Source organism: Rhinatrema bivittatum, chromosome 3 (assembly GCF_901001135.1).
Source record: "Rhinatrema bivittatum chromosome 3, aRhiBiv1.1, whole genome shotgun sequence".
NCBI lineage: Eukaryota > Metazoa > Chordata > Amphibia > Gymnophiona > Rhinatrematidae > Rhinatrema > Rhinatrema bivittatum.
In genome coordinates this window covers 46,415,562-46,432,807 of record NC_042617.1, presented here as the reverse complement: position 1 = coordinate 46,432,807, position 17,246 = coordinate 46,415,562, and the positions used below count along the sequence as shown (strand labels likewise).

Here is a 17,246-nt window from a genome sequence, read left to right as displayed (position 1 = left end):
ACCTCCAGCAACTGCTCCTCTGCATTTCCAGTTACTACTATTCTGTGCTCCCTTCTGACCTCTGTTATTGCTCCAACCACCACTCCTATGGTATAACCCCTGTACCTTCAGCTGCAGTTGCTTCTGGTTACTGCTCTTCCAGCATCCCCACCATAGTTCAATCCTGTCACTTCTCCTGCTCTGCCACCAGCAACAACTACTGCTGCCTCCAGCTGCTGCTCCTTCAGACCATCTCATATTACTTCTTCTTGGGTTTCTCTTTCCAGCTCCTTCCACTGCTCTAGAACACAAATACTCACAACCTCCCTTAGCTACTGTTACTGAACCAACCCCATGGCCTGCCTGCCTCCATTTTTGCTCTTCAAAAACATCCTGAGCCGCCCCTTGCTGCCTGTCACTCCTATTCTGCTCCCTGGAAGCCTCTTGCTAACTCTGATCCTCTTTTCTCTGCCAGTGCCAGGGTATTTCCCGAGATGCACCCAATGGAGTGCACACACGTGTATGAACTGCCCCCACAGCACTGTGATATCCCTATGACCCTTACAACAGGAAACACAAAAACTGAGGTCATGGCTCACAGGGGGGAAAAGAAAAGGACTCTAAAAGCTCTTTTGCTGGACAAATACTAGCATAGCTAACATAAAGCACTTAAATCTTGAAAAAACATTTTGTGTAGTACTTCCCTTTAATATTTGCAGTCTAGATTTTTGGCTCTTCCTCATTTATATATATAGAAGGGGGAGTCAAATAAGGTGAATTTAAGCAGAATATAAAATCTGCTCAAATTCATCTTATTTATTGACATATATATATATATATATATATACACACACAGACACACACACACACACACACACACATATATCTAGATAGACAGATAGATAAAATAAAAATAAAACAAATTATGCTTTAGGACAACTCAATGGCAGGTCACAGCAGCAAATGCCTTCTCCTTCATGTTTTCTTTTGCCTGTGTTCTTATCGTCTGGATTGAAGCTGCCGATACAGCGAGTGAAAGTTCTCATTCAAATGAAACCTCTCAGTGCAAGCCTTGCTCCTGTTCAGTTCTTGAACATGTAACGATAACCCGGAGCTCTGGCTTGCAAAGGAAGGCTTAAAGATTATCCTCTGCAAAGAGCATGCTGGGTGTATGTGTCATAAAACATTAATATTAACACTATAATATTCAAAACGTCTTTGGGTTTGTATCAGCAAAAAGGGCATATTTTGTAAAGCATACTTTTCTAAAAAAAAAACCAAAACAAACCCCAACAGGTTTACATTCAGCAATACCCAATAGACAATGGTGGAAATTTGTAATCCCTATCAATATTCTGCCCTCCACAAGACAGGAGAGATTGAGATAATTCGGATACTTGGCCATTTTTCCAATGGCTTCATCCACTGATTCCCAAACTTGTCCTGGTTGACCTCCAGCCAGTCAGGTTTTCAGGATACCCACAATGAATACGTATGAGATAAATTTGCAAGGCATAGATTTTCACGCATGCCTACTCCTAATCCACCCACCCAGTTCCATTCCCCCCCTCTACCCCATTCCTAATCCACCCACCCACCCAGATCCATTCCTCCTCCCCTACCCTTTTCCACCCTCCTCCACTTCCCCACCCTCTCCAACCTTCCATCTCTCTCTAATCTAGCCCCTCCTCTTCCCCCAAGCTCTTCCCCTCCACCCCTCGCCTTGTATATAGAATGTACATAAATCCTCCATCTTGTAAATAAACCACCTTCAATCCCTCCTTTGTTCCTTGTATACACATAAATTTCCAATTTGCTTCCCTGCCCCACCCGTCCCTCCCCCCCTTCTAGTTATAATATGTTGCAATGTAAAGCCCAGTTGGCTGAATTTTCTGTTGTCTGGAAACCGATGTGATGTCTCGTGCGAATGTCGGTATAGAAAAATGTTAAATAAATAAATAAAATATCCACAAAACCTGAATGGCTGGGGCCTAGCCATATGTGATGGGGTCACCCAATTTTTCAGGTGAAGGGAAGGCTGCTGATTTTGGTGGTGTGGCTGAAGTGTTGTGGGCTTGCAAACTTGGCAATATATCTGCTAGCTTTTAAAAATAAGCATAAGAGAAAACTAAGGGCCTGATTTTCAAAAGTATTTACAGGCTTAAAAATGGGTTTGCACTTTATCCGTGCAAGTGGGTTTTTGAAAATTGCTAAAATAAATGCCATTGAATTGACCATAAGATTTACCAGCGCAAGTGCACTTTATGAGGATAAATTTATTTATTTATTTATTTAAAGGCTTTTATATACCGGAGTTCATGCACTTGTGCATACCACTTCGGTTTACACAGAACAAGGAACAGAAAATTACATCACACAGATTGAACAATTAAACAAATATACAAATTACATCCAACAATTGGGTATAAATAACATGGCTAACTTAGTAGGAACTTAGAGTTTGAGGTAAAGGAGAGAAATAGCACCAAGTGGTAACAGAACAATGTTAATGGCTAAATAATAAATATAAATAGTAAATACAAATTCTTATAATAAATACAGGTGTTTACAGATTACAGTCTTCATGAAAAGTTTACGTCTACAGAATAGGGTTAAGTAAATAAGAACTGGCGGTTATTTCTATAGGAGTGAAGATGGCTTTTGAAAATTGGCTTTTTGAAAATTGGCTTTTTGAAAATTGGCTTTTGAAAATTGCCACATTAGTAATTACATTAACGGTAAACGTGTAAATCCTTTTTAAAATTCCCCCCTTAGATCAGAGGCTGCACTTAACAAAAGTGAGTACTGAACATTTTGCTGAATTTCAGTGGAACACTTATATTGATTTAAAAGTTGTGAACAGGTCATTCCTGCTTACCATGGAAGTGAAGGGCTTCCCTCTGGCTAAAATAAAGGAGTATAAACATTACAGTTACATAAATAGTACTTAGAATCTAGAATTTGTCCTGTAAATATATTTACATAGCTTACTGTATATAGATCAGCTAATGCAAACTATGTCTCATCAGACAGAAGATGAAGCTGCTTCAGTGCCTCACTAAGCACCTTCAGCATTTTTTTTTGCTAACGAAGTTACTTGAGGATATTTTAATCTGACACAAAGCACAACAATAGATCCAACTGCTAGTCTGATAATCTCCTTATCACACCCTGTGAAACCTAGCTGTGGCATTCGACTGAGCCTCTGTTACTCCAAGCAGCACTATTCTGCAAAGGCTAACAATGGAGAGAGAGAATGAAGTGGTGTGTGGAAGTACCTCCATATCTACATAAAAGAGATTAGAAGCGACAGCGTTCCATTTTACAGCTCAATCATATTGTGTTAGCATGCGCTTATCCGAGCGCAGCCGAAATTGAAAGAGAAATAAAAAAGAGTCAGGCAGATAGGAACCAGAAAAGCGAGGCATGAGCAATTTCCAAGGAAATAAAAGGATGCTAATGGCGGGGCCCTGTCATTCTTAAAAAGGGCTATTAGGGCACTGTCAACTGTTCTTGCGCCCTCACACTCCTCTAGCTAAAGTCAGGCATTTTCCTAATGCCATTGTGAACTTCTCCTGATAAGGAACGGTCATGTTTCATAACACACTTCCCTTTTATTAATGGACTAATTCTATTTACAGAGAAAACGTTTTTTTTTTCTATGTATTTTTCTTGGCATGGCTCCTTCGATGTGACAGGGCATGTTTATTCTGTGAAAGCAACTGCGGTGTGCAATCCTAGGCTGGGGGCATCAGCACACTCTGGTTTCCTTCCTAGCTTAACCGAGTCACCATGAAGCAAACTTGCAGGTGGGAAAAAAAAAAAAAGGAATGTACTATCATTTTCTGGGCACATTCAACAAAGTTTCCTCTTTTACCGCTGATTAAACATTAATAAAAGAAAATGTTTTCTATTATTCACCTTTACAATGCCTCTGTATTAATTTTACATTTGAAATGCTCTATGTCAGGGACCACATGCTGCATCTCTTTTGAAGTAAATGAATTGCAGTGTGCTCTCTGATATTAAATGAATTAATGCTAGGGATCTGCTTTTCTCTCTTACTTTTCTGCTTTGACCTCTATTTTCTCTCCCCCCGCTTAATCATACCAATGTCCAGAAAAACATGTGCAGGTAACAGCAGGATGACACTGATGCAGGTTGTCCCTCAGTAAATCCCTGCCATTGAAAATCATTAATTTAAGTCTATGTAGTCTATCTTTGTGGTCCGGTATCTACAATGTTGTTATTTCAAGTTCAACTCTTTTCCCTTCACTCCAAACCAGACTAAAATCTTTATGCTGATACTCCTTACATTTGCCCTCTCTGCAATTTGATTTTTGTCGCTATCTAAAACGAAATAGAGCATACATAGATCTTATCATTGATCCTTCACAATCAGAACAAGGGAGGAAGTGACAAACAGGCTTTTGCACAGACTCCTATTCAGGGGCGGTTGCGGCAGCCTCAGGTGGCAGAATTTTGGAGCAGAAAAAAGTGCCCCTACAAAATATCTCTACCGCAGCCGCCACCTTACCCTGCCTCCAAAGTCAAACATCGGATCAGGCAGGGATAAACAAAACCCCTGCCCGATCTGCTCAGTGGCAACACACATTCCTAATCCTGGGCAGCAGGAGCTGCGTTTATCCCCACGTCATCTCCTGCTGCCGTGGGGCCACTAACCTCACAACTGGCAACCTAAGAGGGGAGGTGGACGTGGTGGCTGACTGTGGACCCCATCCTACTAGTGGCTAAAAAAAGGCATAGGCCCTATGGTTGGGTGTGGGCGACTGCCTATATGTGTGTGTGGGGGGGGGTGGATGACTACCTGCCTAGGTAGATGGACGACTTCTTGTGTGTGTAGTGGAAGGGGATGAGAGCCTGTGTAGGTAGGTGAGAGGCTGTGTGGATGTGGGAGACCTTGTGTTTGTGTGTGTCAGTGGGAGGATGAAAGCCTGTGTGTGTGTGTAACTGCTTGGGTGTGGGTGGGTGACTACCTGTGTGTGGATGACTACCTGGGTGGGTGAGTGAGACCGGGTGTATGTGTGGGTGATAGGCTCTTTGCAGGTGGGTTTGAGTAAAGTGTATGGGGGCTGGGTGGGTAGGAGCCAGTGTGTGTGTACATGGGTGGGTGGCTGGGTCAGAGCCTGAATATCGGTGTCTGGTGTATTTTAAAATCCTTATTAGCTTTATTATTGGATATGTCTGCTGTTTTGAAATATATATAGGGAAATTTTATAAACATTTTTTGAGGTCTTACTTATTGGGTTTTCTACTCAGTTTTTAAATACTTATTCTTTTTATTAGTATGGTTTTACGTATATGATTGATGTATTATATTTCTTTTTTTGGTGGTGTTAGTCTCTTATTTTGCCTTTGGTAAGGGTCTGTGTTCTGTATGCGTGAGCAAGGTGAGGGATTTTGCTGTGTATAGTTTGTGTAGGTCTACAACATTTCATCTTGTTCTGTTTTCAATACGAGGTGTTTGGTCTCCTAAGGCCTGATGTAATATTTGCAGTGCTGCTCTTTCCTGAGTACGGTTGTTGCTGTTTGAGTTCTGGAAGTTAGTGTTGTTTTGATATGGCAGATTTGTCTTTTGGGGTAAACTGTATGCTTGACAGGCTGTGATATTTTTTTTACTGGTTATGCAAGTACTATCCAAAACCACTGTACTCACAAGTACTTTAATATTGCATCACTTAAAAATTTAAAAATGAGCGATGATTAAACATTGTGGCAACAACTGGATGTGCATAGCACACTGAACAATGTGTATTCATTTAACACATTTTGCCCATATATGATGGTCATTGGCAACTTTGTGCTGATATTTTGCGCTGATAATTAATTATGGTATATTAGTTTCTTCCTTAAGCTCCCTAGAACTACCATTAGCACTCTATCCACCACTCCTCTGGGAATCCTGACCCCCACATCCTCCCTTTCCCTAGCATTTCAAATAGCCAAAAGGGTTATACGCCAAGGGGGATTCCCCCTTTTTTTTGCTTTCTCGCTGATTTGACCTGTGCCGGGCCATGTGGGGAAGGGGGGGGGGGGAGTGCACTCTCTTTCCTTGCCTCAGGCAGCAGATTGTCTTGCACCACCCCTGATCCTATTAAAAACGATCCCGATCTTACCGCATCAAGGACTTTTACAGTCGGGTGGGTCCCAGGCCTAAGCTCCAACTTTCCCCAAGTTTGAACCCAAGCGGTTGATTTTCACAGAAGTTATTTTGTTCCCAGATGGACGGATGGATTGAATCACTACTAAAGCGCTTTCAGGCCTAGTTGAAAAGTAGTAACAATGGAGAAATTATCCTGGATTTCCTGTTAGTCTTTTAATATAAATGGGTAACATTAGCTTCGTCTCTTGTTCTCACACTGAAGACATGAGAGACTTTTAGAGAAACATTCCTCTTTGAAGGCATTTCTCAAAGATATTTCTGTGGGTAAACAGTGCTTTCCCCATGAAAAGGCTTATTCCAAAATTGCCCACCTGACAGGCAAACAGGGCACATATGCCCTGGCAGGTTTACCTGTGCTGAGCAGAGCTGAGGAGCAGTGCATGCTCATGGGCATCTTTCTGCATTTTCAATTGTGCGCACATTCATTTTCATGGAAAATTTCTGTGCATGAATTAGCAGGCGTAACTGTGTGGGGGCTCATTTTCAAAGAACGGAAGTTTGTGTTGACAACTGCAGTAACCTGTGCGTGCATTTGCTGACTTTCTTAAGAAGGCTGTTACAGAATTGCCCCTTTTATGGCATTACAGGTTCAACGAATAGAAATTATTGTCGTCACTATTAGAAGGAGCAATTCACCAAGCTGCTGGGTCTTGTTTTCACAGAGCTTCTTACCCCTAATATTAGAGAATAGTGAAGATATGTGTGAGATAGAAACTGGCCAAACTCTATAAGCCACCTCAATATATTCTCAAGACACAAAAAACTGATATTCAGGCCAATTCAGTACGTGTGCCCAGGCCGAGCGCACCGTTAGCCCCCATCTGGACGCCCGTTTTCGATGCACTATTATTACCCCTTATACAGTAAGGGGCAGTAATAGCGCGAGGAAAACGCGCGTCCAACCCCCCAAAAAACGAATAGCGTCCGCAACATGCAAATGCATGTTGATGAGCCTATTAGTTATTCCCGCGCCATACAGAAAGTAAAATGTGCAGCCAAGCCGCACATTTTACTCTCAGAAATTAACGCCTGCCCAGAGGCAGGAGTTAATTTCAGCCGGCACCGGGAAAGTGTACAGAAAAGCAGAAAAAACTGCTTTTCTGTGCACCCTCCGACTTAATATCATAGCAATATTAAGTCGGAGGCCCCCCCCCCAAAAAAAAAAAAAAATCGCCTGCAGCTCACGGGTTGGAAGACGGACGCTCAATTTTGCCAGCGTCCGTTTTCTGAACCCGAGGCTGTCAGCGGGTTCGACAACCAACGCCGGTAAAATTATGCGTTGGCTGTCAAACCCGCTGACAGCCGCCGCTTCTGCCAATAGGGAGGCGCTAGGGATGCGCTAGTGTCCCTAGCGCCTCCTTATCAGCGCGGGCCCTCATTTGCATACATAATCGCGCACCCAGGAGAGCGGCCTGGGTGTGCGTCGGGAGAGCGGGTGCTTGCCTCGGAGCGCAGACTCTCCTGCACATTTTACTGAATCGGCCCGATTGTGCCTCTTTACAAAAAAGATTTTGGATCAGGAGGTAGCCTTAAATGTACAAAGCAGATAAACTATTGCAATCCAATGGCATTTCATACCAGTCATGGGAACTTTAACCTCCACTTTGGCCAGGATACAAACTTATATCTGCAAATGGGGTCAGACAGCAGACCGTTAACCTAACCACCCCCCCCCCCCCGGTTCCCAGTCTCAGCCAAAAGTTCAGATAGGGGAATATCCTCAGCTCATGGCTCAGACTTCACACTCCATCTTAGCCAGAAAAGCTGAGAAGCTACGGACACCGGTTAAAACAACTCTACAAAGTGGTTTGTTTGCTGCCTTTAAATCAAAGCTGCGCTTACACGCTAACAAACAGAACTGATAAAAGGTGCTGGGCATTCACAGTATGTGACTTCTGGCTTTATTACTCCATTTAAATTACCTGATGTGGGTATCTTCCAAAGATGAAGCAGAAAGCTCACCTATTTAACTAGCTTTGACTTAATTTGGGGCTGCTTTATTAGCAGGCAGTGTAAGACAAAGTAGCTGGTATGATACAGAGTGATGTTTAAATTAGTTTACAATTTGCTTGGGCTCATCTAGCACTCTTCTGAACAAAGCCATTCAGAAATGTCAGCTGTGTTCCTAACCACTGTAACAAATTGTTGCCTGCACGCCGCACACCTAATGACTTCAAATTAGCTTCAGTGCGATATTGCCTGACAGTTCGTTACGACTGTTAGCAACATAGCTGGCGTATCATGACCAATAAATTGGATTCACTTGGCGCTGGGAAAGAGGCTCCTATCAATTTGATTAAAGAAGTTATTGTGGCATTCAAAGCACAAAGACAAACTAGTTTAAGGAGAGAGGAATAAGCTAGCGGTACCAGAAACCCATTTGCTCATCATTCCCGAGCCCTTTTACTATATTCTTTTTCCTGTCACATAGGGCCCACTGCCTGAGTTTTATTATCATGCAGCAATGAATGTTTTGGATATGTTAAGGCGTTTCCTCCGCGTTGCAATACTGCTGCTGCTTTGCAGTACAGAAGCACTGTTTGAGAACAGTAGCAAAATACAAGATTAAAAATATGCTTTCTACTTTGGAGTCATCTTACTGCAGTTTTAGTGGCACCTGTTCCTTCTTGTTGGAAAGTGCATTCAGATAGTTTCAGGGTAAATTTTGGAATCTGCTGGCTTTCTACAACTGGGTCTTAGGGCTTCCAACTGGCTCCCTGCCATAAGGAACAGGTTGAACCAGACCTAGTTTTATCTTATCACATGCAAAAACTTGTTATTCTGACTTTCCGTTTGCTTGCCTAGGAAAATCAGAACTCAAAATCCCTGCATGCATTGGGGTAAAAGCGGGACTGGATTAACCTGTTTTCTTAAGACAATGAGCCAGCTGGCAACCCTCTGTGTACAGTCCAGAGCTGTGAAATGACTCCACTTTACCAGGGACGCTTTGAGGCAGTCATGGATTCATGGATTAGAAAACACTCCACCCAAAGTATTCTGGGATTTGTAGTCTAGCTGTTAGCAAAAAAAAAAAAAGAATGCCACAGAGTCCATAATACTTAGAGATGGGTTTTAAGTAGAAAGGATATGCTCTAGGTATCTCAGATCTATTTGATTGCTTTTCTCTTCTCGCAGAACAAGGTACTTTTTTATACTTAAGCAAGAAATAGTCAACACTTTTAATATAGCATACTCCTACACTGAACTTCGTACGGAAATAACAAGAAAACATGTCCTTTTGAACAAACCAATGAAAAGATGTTCTTTAATTGTTAAAGATATGACTAACACTTTGTGCTTCTAAAGGTACAGAGAATCACATGGCTCACACAGCAATGCCAGTAAGAGAGGAATTATTACCGCAACATGTAGCAGGTTTCCATTTTCTTTCAGATCCCCAGCCGGAGTAAAAACTCCTTTCAGACCCTGTCTTAAGGAGTAAAATGCACCTAAAGAGTGGATGGCTAACGAGGCAGAATTAGGGTGAGGGAGAAAATGTTTGCTTTCAGCACTGATTTTCAGCAATAAGCACCTAAACCTTACATTTAGTGAACTGAATTTTAGGTTCTTAAATTTAGGACATTTTCAGTTGAAAACTTCAGTACCTAAATATGGACTGAATACCCACTTATATTTAGGAGCCTTAAAATATTTGGGCTTAAGCAAAGCACTGGGCATTTTTGGTTGTTTTTCTTTTTGACAATTGACATCTATATACACGTATCTGTTATGCAAGGGCTAGGTGTATTGTCTAGTAGCAACACACAACTCTCGCTTTACTGAGATACCTAAAGAAAGAAAATCATTTGGACCTGCTCCTTTCAATAAACACTGTAGTTGGAAGCCATTTTCTAAGCTATCATTGTGCTGCACATTATATAATCTGAAAATATATGTTTTTAAAAGACTAGAACAGGTCTGCAAAATCACAGGCTTCCTGTTTCTCTTTAGCGCTCATCGGATAAGACTGGAGGAAAAACAGGAAGTTGATGCCCAATGTGCTTCAGAATGAGGCTCTGATTTACACTGCTGCCCCGACACTGCAAAGCTTTTAGCTGTCATATCACTTTTCAGCTGATTTTATAATATAAGAATGTCCGTCATAAATGACAGAATTTGAGAGCTGAAATATTTCAGTGTTCTATGCACGCGGTCCACGCCCTCTTTAAGAATGGAAAGGTGTACGCCATGGAGTACACACATTTCCAACAGCATTCTTTGCATCCTGTGTTTGTCTGTATTGTGTCTGCTCAATTCATAGTCCTTCCTCTCAACTTTCTCCCCCATCCCCTCCTTGTGCTTAATGAATGGGTTGACGGCAACACACCCCCCCCAACCTCAATTCTCGCCTCAGACTGAGCAGCTCCCCCAGCCTCAGTTCCCTGTGTGTACCTGGTTCCTGTGTGATGGGGAGGAAATAAAGAGAAGGGGGGACTGGAAGCTTTTTTCAGCAGCCTGAAGATAAACAAAACTGGGGCTTACAAGGGCTGCCTGGCAGTTTGATTAACTGGTTGCTTGGCAATTGATTCCATAGCTGATTAGTTAGTGAGGCACTTTACAACATCAAACTCCTGTCATGAAAGTGTGACACTACCGGACACTGGCTTTTATTAAACATGATATTGAGCAGTAACTGGCTGCCCAATAATAACTTCCAACTGCTGCATTTGTTGAAAGGGGCACTTCATGCTGTGATGCCTTTTTGATCTTTCCTTTACTCGAAAATCTTTTGAAGTCTACAGTTTCTTTCAGAATGTGTCACTAATAATTAAGCCTGTGGTAAGAATGTGCTATCATTTACTCTGTATATTATACATACATTATTCAAAGGTCTAATTTCAGAACATAAAGCACTTACAGGAATCAGGAATGCACGTCTCATTTCTCTATACCTGTCAGCATGTGGACAGCCTTCCTTCCACCTTAGCATTATTTTATGTACCTGGAATATGCTTGGCCCATCCAATAATGACCACCAACTCTCTATCGGCCAGGTCACAGAGTGTGGTAAGAGCTTTGATGTCACTGTCTGGAATAGTGGGGTCCGGCATGGCATAGATCTTCTCTGGTTCAGCCACCAGCAAATGGGAGACAATCTTGTTATCTGAAAGAATAGACCAGAGCACTGCAAGATCAATAGTAGTACCTTTCCATTTCCAAATTTGTAGGAATCAACTTTACATCATGTAAAAGTATTTTAAATTGAACCTCTATAACTTAATCACAAACTGAGAACATGTACTGTAGACAGATGAACTGGAAAGCAATTTTTTTCACCATAAAATCATGTTGGGTTACTGAAAGAAGAAATGCAATTATAAATATTTTACTTTCTAAATTAATAAAGAAATGCCCTTTATTTTCTTTTTCATTTGATTTTGAACACTATCAGTTTTCCTCAGGGTTTTCCTCTTACGCACCTATAGTAAAAATCCTCAATAAATGAGATCGTTATTTGTAACATACCAGCACAAACAAGAAAACTCTCTGGTACAAATATCTGCATCCAGGTCTTCAACAGCGCCCCCATTTCTGAATGGTCCTGTATAATTTTAGTACTCAGGCTTCCTGTTAACCCTGTAATACCAAGCCCTGCTCATGGCGTGGGTATTTTTATTATTTCTATGTACTTGGAGACTTTGCCTGAAGTGGAAATCTGACGAAGATTTCTGGATTTAAATAGCTTTCTAAATGCTCAACAGAAATGGTGAGAATTTGAATCTGCTTCATGTGAAACAGGAAACTCTTGGGGAGAGGAGCCTCTTTTATTACCTTTTGTCAGGAATCCTGTATTGTAAAAACTGTATTTTGCTGAATGCATGGCTCTGTCTAAGCACAACCATCTGAGGTCTCCTACTGCAGAGGGGTAGACGACCTCCAGTCTTGGTGGACACCAATACACTTGGGTTTTCTGGATATCCCTAATGAATATTCATGAGATATATGTTCATGTAGTTGAAGCAGCATACATGTAGATCTACCTCATGCATATTCATTAGGATATCCTTAAAACCTGGGTGGATGAATGTCCATGGGTATACAATGTCAGCTACTCATACTACTGCACAACCACTTGCAGTCCGCAAAGCTGATGCACAGGGCGTCATGGCGGCTTGCCATGGTAGTCTGGGCTGAAGCCTCACAAGCAGTGCAGATTGCTGGCATTCTGCACCCCTTTGGGCACTCTTGTTTAGTCTATTGGCCTTATGCAAATATGAATAATAATATGAGAGATGTGTCTGGAGGAACTTCTCTTCTCTGCCGATTCTCAGAAAACTGAAAATCTCCCATGCTGAACACTTTAGGATTTGCAGAATATAAGATTTTTAAATAAATAATAAAAAAAAGAAATAGCTTGTTTGTTGCAACAGCCAAGTTTGCATAACCCTTTGAAGTGGGGCAACAGTTTATGCTGGTTTCTTGGATAATTCCTTTATATCATGTTTTCATGTCTTCCTTCTGTGCTCTCTAATGTGTCTACAATGTGCCTTCCTTCTGTGCTCTATAATGATAATGTTTTACAGAGCCTTAATATCCAAGCTAATGCAGTACTTATTCATCTATTTACAAGTGTTTCTATTCCGCCTTTTCACAATAGAACAAAATGAATTGCAGGTTAAAAAAAACATACATAGTATGTACATATAGCTAACTAAAAATTAAATAGATGCTCAGAGTAAGGGAAACTTCAGAATGTTTTTTTTTTTATTGTGACATGACAGATTTTCTTGAACAGATTGTCTGGTAATAGTGTGAACTATAAATTCTTGTAAATAAATAAATACATTGCTGAGGAAAAGCTCAAGGATCCAAGCAAATGGGCAGAGTGTCAGCTTTTCCCAAATATGTAAAGAAAGCGGAGATATCGGTGATTCTCTTTAATTGCAAATGTTTGTGTCTTGCAGGTTAACCAAGAACCCCCAAGCATTTTCCTTTCAGCTTTTATCTTTGGCAGAGAACTAGATTCAGAAGATTAAAATGGAGGGGTGCGAACGGCGGGTTAACTGCAAATGAAGGCTCAGTGGGCCAGACCCCAGCCCTGGTTCCAGCTGAGCAGGAGGAAACTGCAGGACGTAGCCAGCAAGGGATGGAAGAGCTACATCTTCTGGAGGGGAGGGGAAGAGCTGCTCATTTTGTGCAAACATTGCTCCAGTTTTGAACCAACCTGCAAAATACCTAGATATGTGCCTTGTTAAATCTGGCACAGTATTTGCACTAGAGAAAAACAAGAGCAAAAAGTCTGAGAGATCTGCATCCTCACTCCTAATCTTTACCCATACCTCTACAAAAAGCAGCACTCGCTAGATACAAAAACGTAACTCCTTCCTTCCGCCTTGCAGTGGACATTGGGTCTGCATGGTCTCAAAAGCTCATGCACTACAACAGCTTTTCATGTTGGTCTAACGTCCTAGGATTCTACAAGTAACGGTGCTTTGGCGGAAGCGAGAGGAGGGGTTTGCCGGTGCGCAGAAAGCCGCATCACTGAGGAAATGCAGTCACCGTCAGCAACGTGCCAGTGACAGGGTCAGGATTCTGCCAGCCCCAGGTACTGTGGGTGCTGTCACCTCCCGCCCCCCCCCCCTCCCAAAACATTATCTTCCCTGTAAGGTCTAAGGCACAGTCCCCCGGTTTCCTGCAGCTGCTCAGGGATAGATTCTGTGGAAATAAATTGAAAATTCTTAACACTGAGAAATATTTCCATCTTTTATTTTACATTAAAAAAATAGTTTTCTAGTTTTCCTTCTGTCTGTATAATTTATTTTCTTTTTATACTGTGTACAATTCTGGTCACCGCATCTCAAAAAAAAAATATAGTTGCAATGGAGAAGGTAGAGAGAAGGGCAACCAAAATGATAAAGGGGATGGAACAGCTCCCCTGTGAGGAAAGGCTGAAGAGGTTAGGGCAGTTCAGCTTGGAGAAGAGACGGCCGAGGGGGGATATGATAGAGGTCTTTAAGATCATGAGAGGTCTTGAACGAGTAGATGTGACTCTGTTATTTACACTTTCGAATAATAGAAGGACTAGGGGGCATTCCATGAAGTTAGCAAGTAGCACATTTAAGACTAATCGGAGAAAATTCTTTTTTACTCAATGCACAATAAAGCTCTGGAATTTGTTGCCAGAGGATGTGGTTAGTGCAGTTAGTGTAGCTGGGTTCAAAAAAGGTTTGGATAAGTTCTTGGAGAAGTCCATTAACGGCTATTAATCAAGTTTACTTAGGGAATAGCCACTGTTATTAATTGCATCAGTAGCATGGAATAGACTTAGTTTTTGGGTAGTTGCCAGGTTCTTATGGCCTGGATTGGCCACTGTTGGAAACAGGATGCTGGGCTTGATGGACCCTTGGTCTGACCCAGTATGGCATGTTCTTAGGTATCACCGCAGGACAGCGGAGCTTTTTGTTTCCTGAATTTAGAATTTCTAATTTCGCCTTTCAACAAGTTCAAAGCAATCCTCATAGGGAGATGCATGTCCACCATCTGCTGGAGACAGGAGAATACTGGGAGCCTGATGTCACTGCAGGGTTATATATACTGTGACGTCAACATGCTCCGTTCTCCATCTGCTGGCAGGGAAGCATAAACCCACTGGTCTTGAGTCTACACGCTAGGCAAGTACACATTTTTGTGAATACTTTGGGGATAATTTTGTAACTGCCTGCAGAAATTACGTCAATTTCCCGCAAACTTTACTCCATTTTTGTTTTGGTTCAACTCTTTTTAACTTTTAAAGGCATACTAAAAACACACACACAAAAAAAGGAAAATAGTAAATGCGAAAGGAATTGAAAGTACCTTATAAAAGGCAACCCGATCACGTGTGGATAAAAATAAACAAACAGTGAAAATTGCATGGATAGAGCATTGAGGTAATCTTCTAGTGTTTACCCCAATTAAAAAAAAAAAAAAAAAGAAAAGAAAGCACATGCCTACCTTCCCTTTGAAAATGATCCTTTCAAAATGACTAGCAAACAATTACATCTGCCAGTGTCCCCAACTTCATTCCCAGGAATGCCTGCACTTTCAGGGCTGATGCAATAAGATGCATGCTGAAAACGGGCGCTCGTACTGAGCACTCGCTGCCACATCCCCTGGGCACCCGATGGAGTGTTTAAGTGAGGGGCTGAGTAAAAAAAAGGGCGCGCTAGGGGAGAATTGTGTCTCCCTAGCGCTCAAATGCATTGGGTGTTCACAATTGCAATGGGCGCTCAATATGAGTGTCTGTTTTTATCCCGCTTCTTCAGGTCGACTTCTTTGTGATTTTGCTGAGGTTGCCGAAGATACCCCATAGCTAAGCATCCCTTGCTATGAGTTTCTAAATTGTGCAGCCATAAGAATTTTTTTTTTTTAATCAAGCCAATATTTATTTATTTTTCAACACCACAAGCAGTAAATTTAAGTGTCACAACGATACTAAGTAGGAAGAACCACAGAGGACAGTATTTTTAAAATTTCTCATGTGCCCTTGGCTCACAGCTTGACTTTACTCCATTAAATTTTGCCACATTAAAAACTGTGTGTTGGACACCCAGCGATTTCCTGCATCAGGGAGTAACAACTAATAGACTTGTCTACACAGAATTTGCATGTGATGGGCGCTATCGGCCATGTATTTGTTTGGGCGCGCATTTTGGAACTCTCTAATCTTCTTATTGCATCGGGTGCTAGTCTAGCGTGTCCAAAACAAGTGTCCAACCACGTGTAAACCTGTATGCTAGACTGGGCGCACTTTATTGCATTGTCCCCAAAGGGGGTAAAGGGATGCATATACAGGCACTATGCATGGACATTACTTATATATTGGACAGGGAATGCTGTAAAAGCCCATTTCTGCAAGTTAACAATTGTTTCATACAGAGACATGGCTTTGAAAATTACCCTTCCTAAAGATTTTTTTAATTACAAATATTCGATTTGATTATTGCTTGATGTACTTTTATATATCCATCTGTTTATTTACATATGCTACTTTACTGTAAATACACCACAAGTTTGTATGGTTTAATACACCGGAAATAAAATATTGAGTGAAAATACCATTAATATTAACTTTTATTCTGTATTTTGAAGATTGGGCTACTTTTGGGCTTGAGCCCCCCTCCCCCCACCCCCCTTTCCCCGGGTTACTTGGGCTATAATTGGTCTTAGTTTGGGCTACTAACATTGTTTAAAATTTGGCAACACTGTGAGCTAGACTCAGCATAGCCGAAGGCAGCAAATCTTCAACCCACCTGCTGCCCCCAATGTTTGCTATCCTAGGCACATGCCTAGTGTGCCTATTGACAAATACAGGCCTGCAGTGCACCTAGGCAAATCTTATTTAACGTTTCCCTAATTAGAATCAATAGAACCCAATTTTCATTGCTGTATCTTTGTTACACACATACAATCAGTCAGGGCCCAGGAAATCTCTCACCAGCTACTTCCTAAAAGAGACCAATTTCGCTGTTCCCTGACGTCTACCTGACAGGATCTGAAAATTAACTTTTATAAATGTTTGTTGCACAAAACATACTAATTGGATTGATTGAGGGAAATTAACACAGGTAATGAGTAATGATTTGTAATGTGTGTGTGGTTATCGGAAACAAATGGGGCTGAATGAACTTGGTGCCGTTATATTATCGCCTTACAGCGTATTCAGGGATCCACCGGATCTGTCCACATCACTCATCAAACTTCCAAAGATCTTCTAGAAGAAATTTTTATTTATTTGTAGCAAATAGAGAAAACTAGCAGGCACGTGAATAGCATTATTTTTGACTGGATGTGGCCGAGTGTTTAGTAGTTTTGTTAAAAAGAAAACCCCCAGAAGAGAAAAAGTATAACTGGCAAAAATAGCTAGTTTATTCTTAAACTGATAGTCAGATTTAAGGCAGGCATATTTGTGTAGCACCAATAACTGGGAGGAGTTCTTCCAAATTTGCAAAACTGGACGCAGAAATACTTGAAAAATATGTCTTTTCTGATTGAGAATGGGTGTATTGCCTTATAATTTCTAGAAAACTCTCCAAGCACCACGATTGTGCTGAATCCTAAAGGAAGTGTGATGTAGCACACATCTTATACAATAATGTCAAGT

The 17,246-nt window shown here is 41.4% G+C and overlaps 1 protein-coding gene across 9 annotated transcripts in view; it reads right to left on the bottom strand.

Annotated features, from left to right (window-relative positions):
* ESRRG (estrogen related receptor gamma) overlaps positions 1–17,246 on the bottom strand; it is a 1,204,337-nt gene that overhangs the window by 99,349 nt on the left and 1,087,742 nt on the right. For 7 of the 9 annotated variants that reach the window (XM_029593195.1, XM_029593193.1, XM_029593192.1 and 4 more), the window contains one exon: positions 11,106–11,288. In XM_029593195.1, the coding sequence (XP_029449055.1) occupies positions 11,106–11,288 (183 nt within the window). The remainder of the gene's footprint in view (positions 1–11,105; positions 11,289–17,246) is intronic. The other 2 variants (XM_029593197.1, XM_029593199.1) reach the window with 1 other exon arrangement.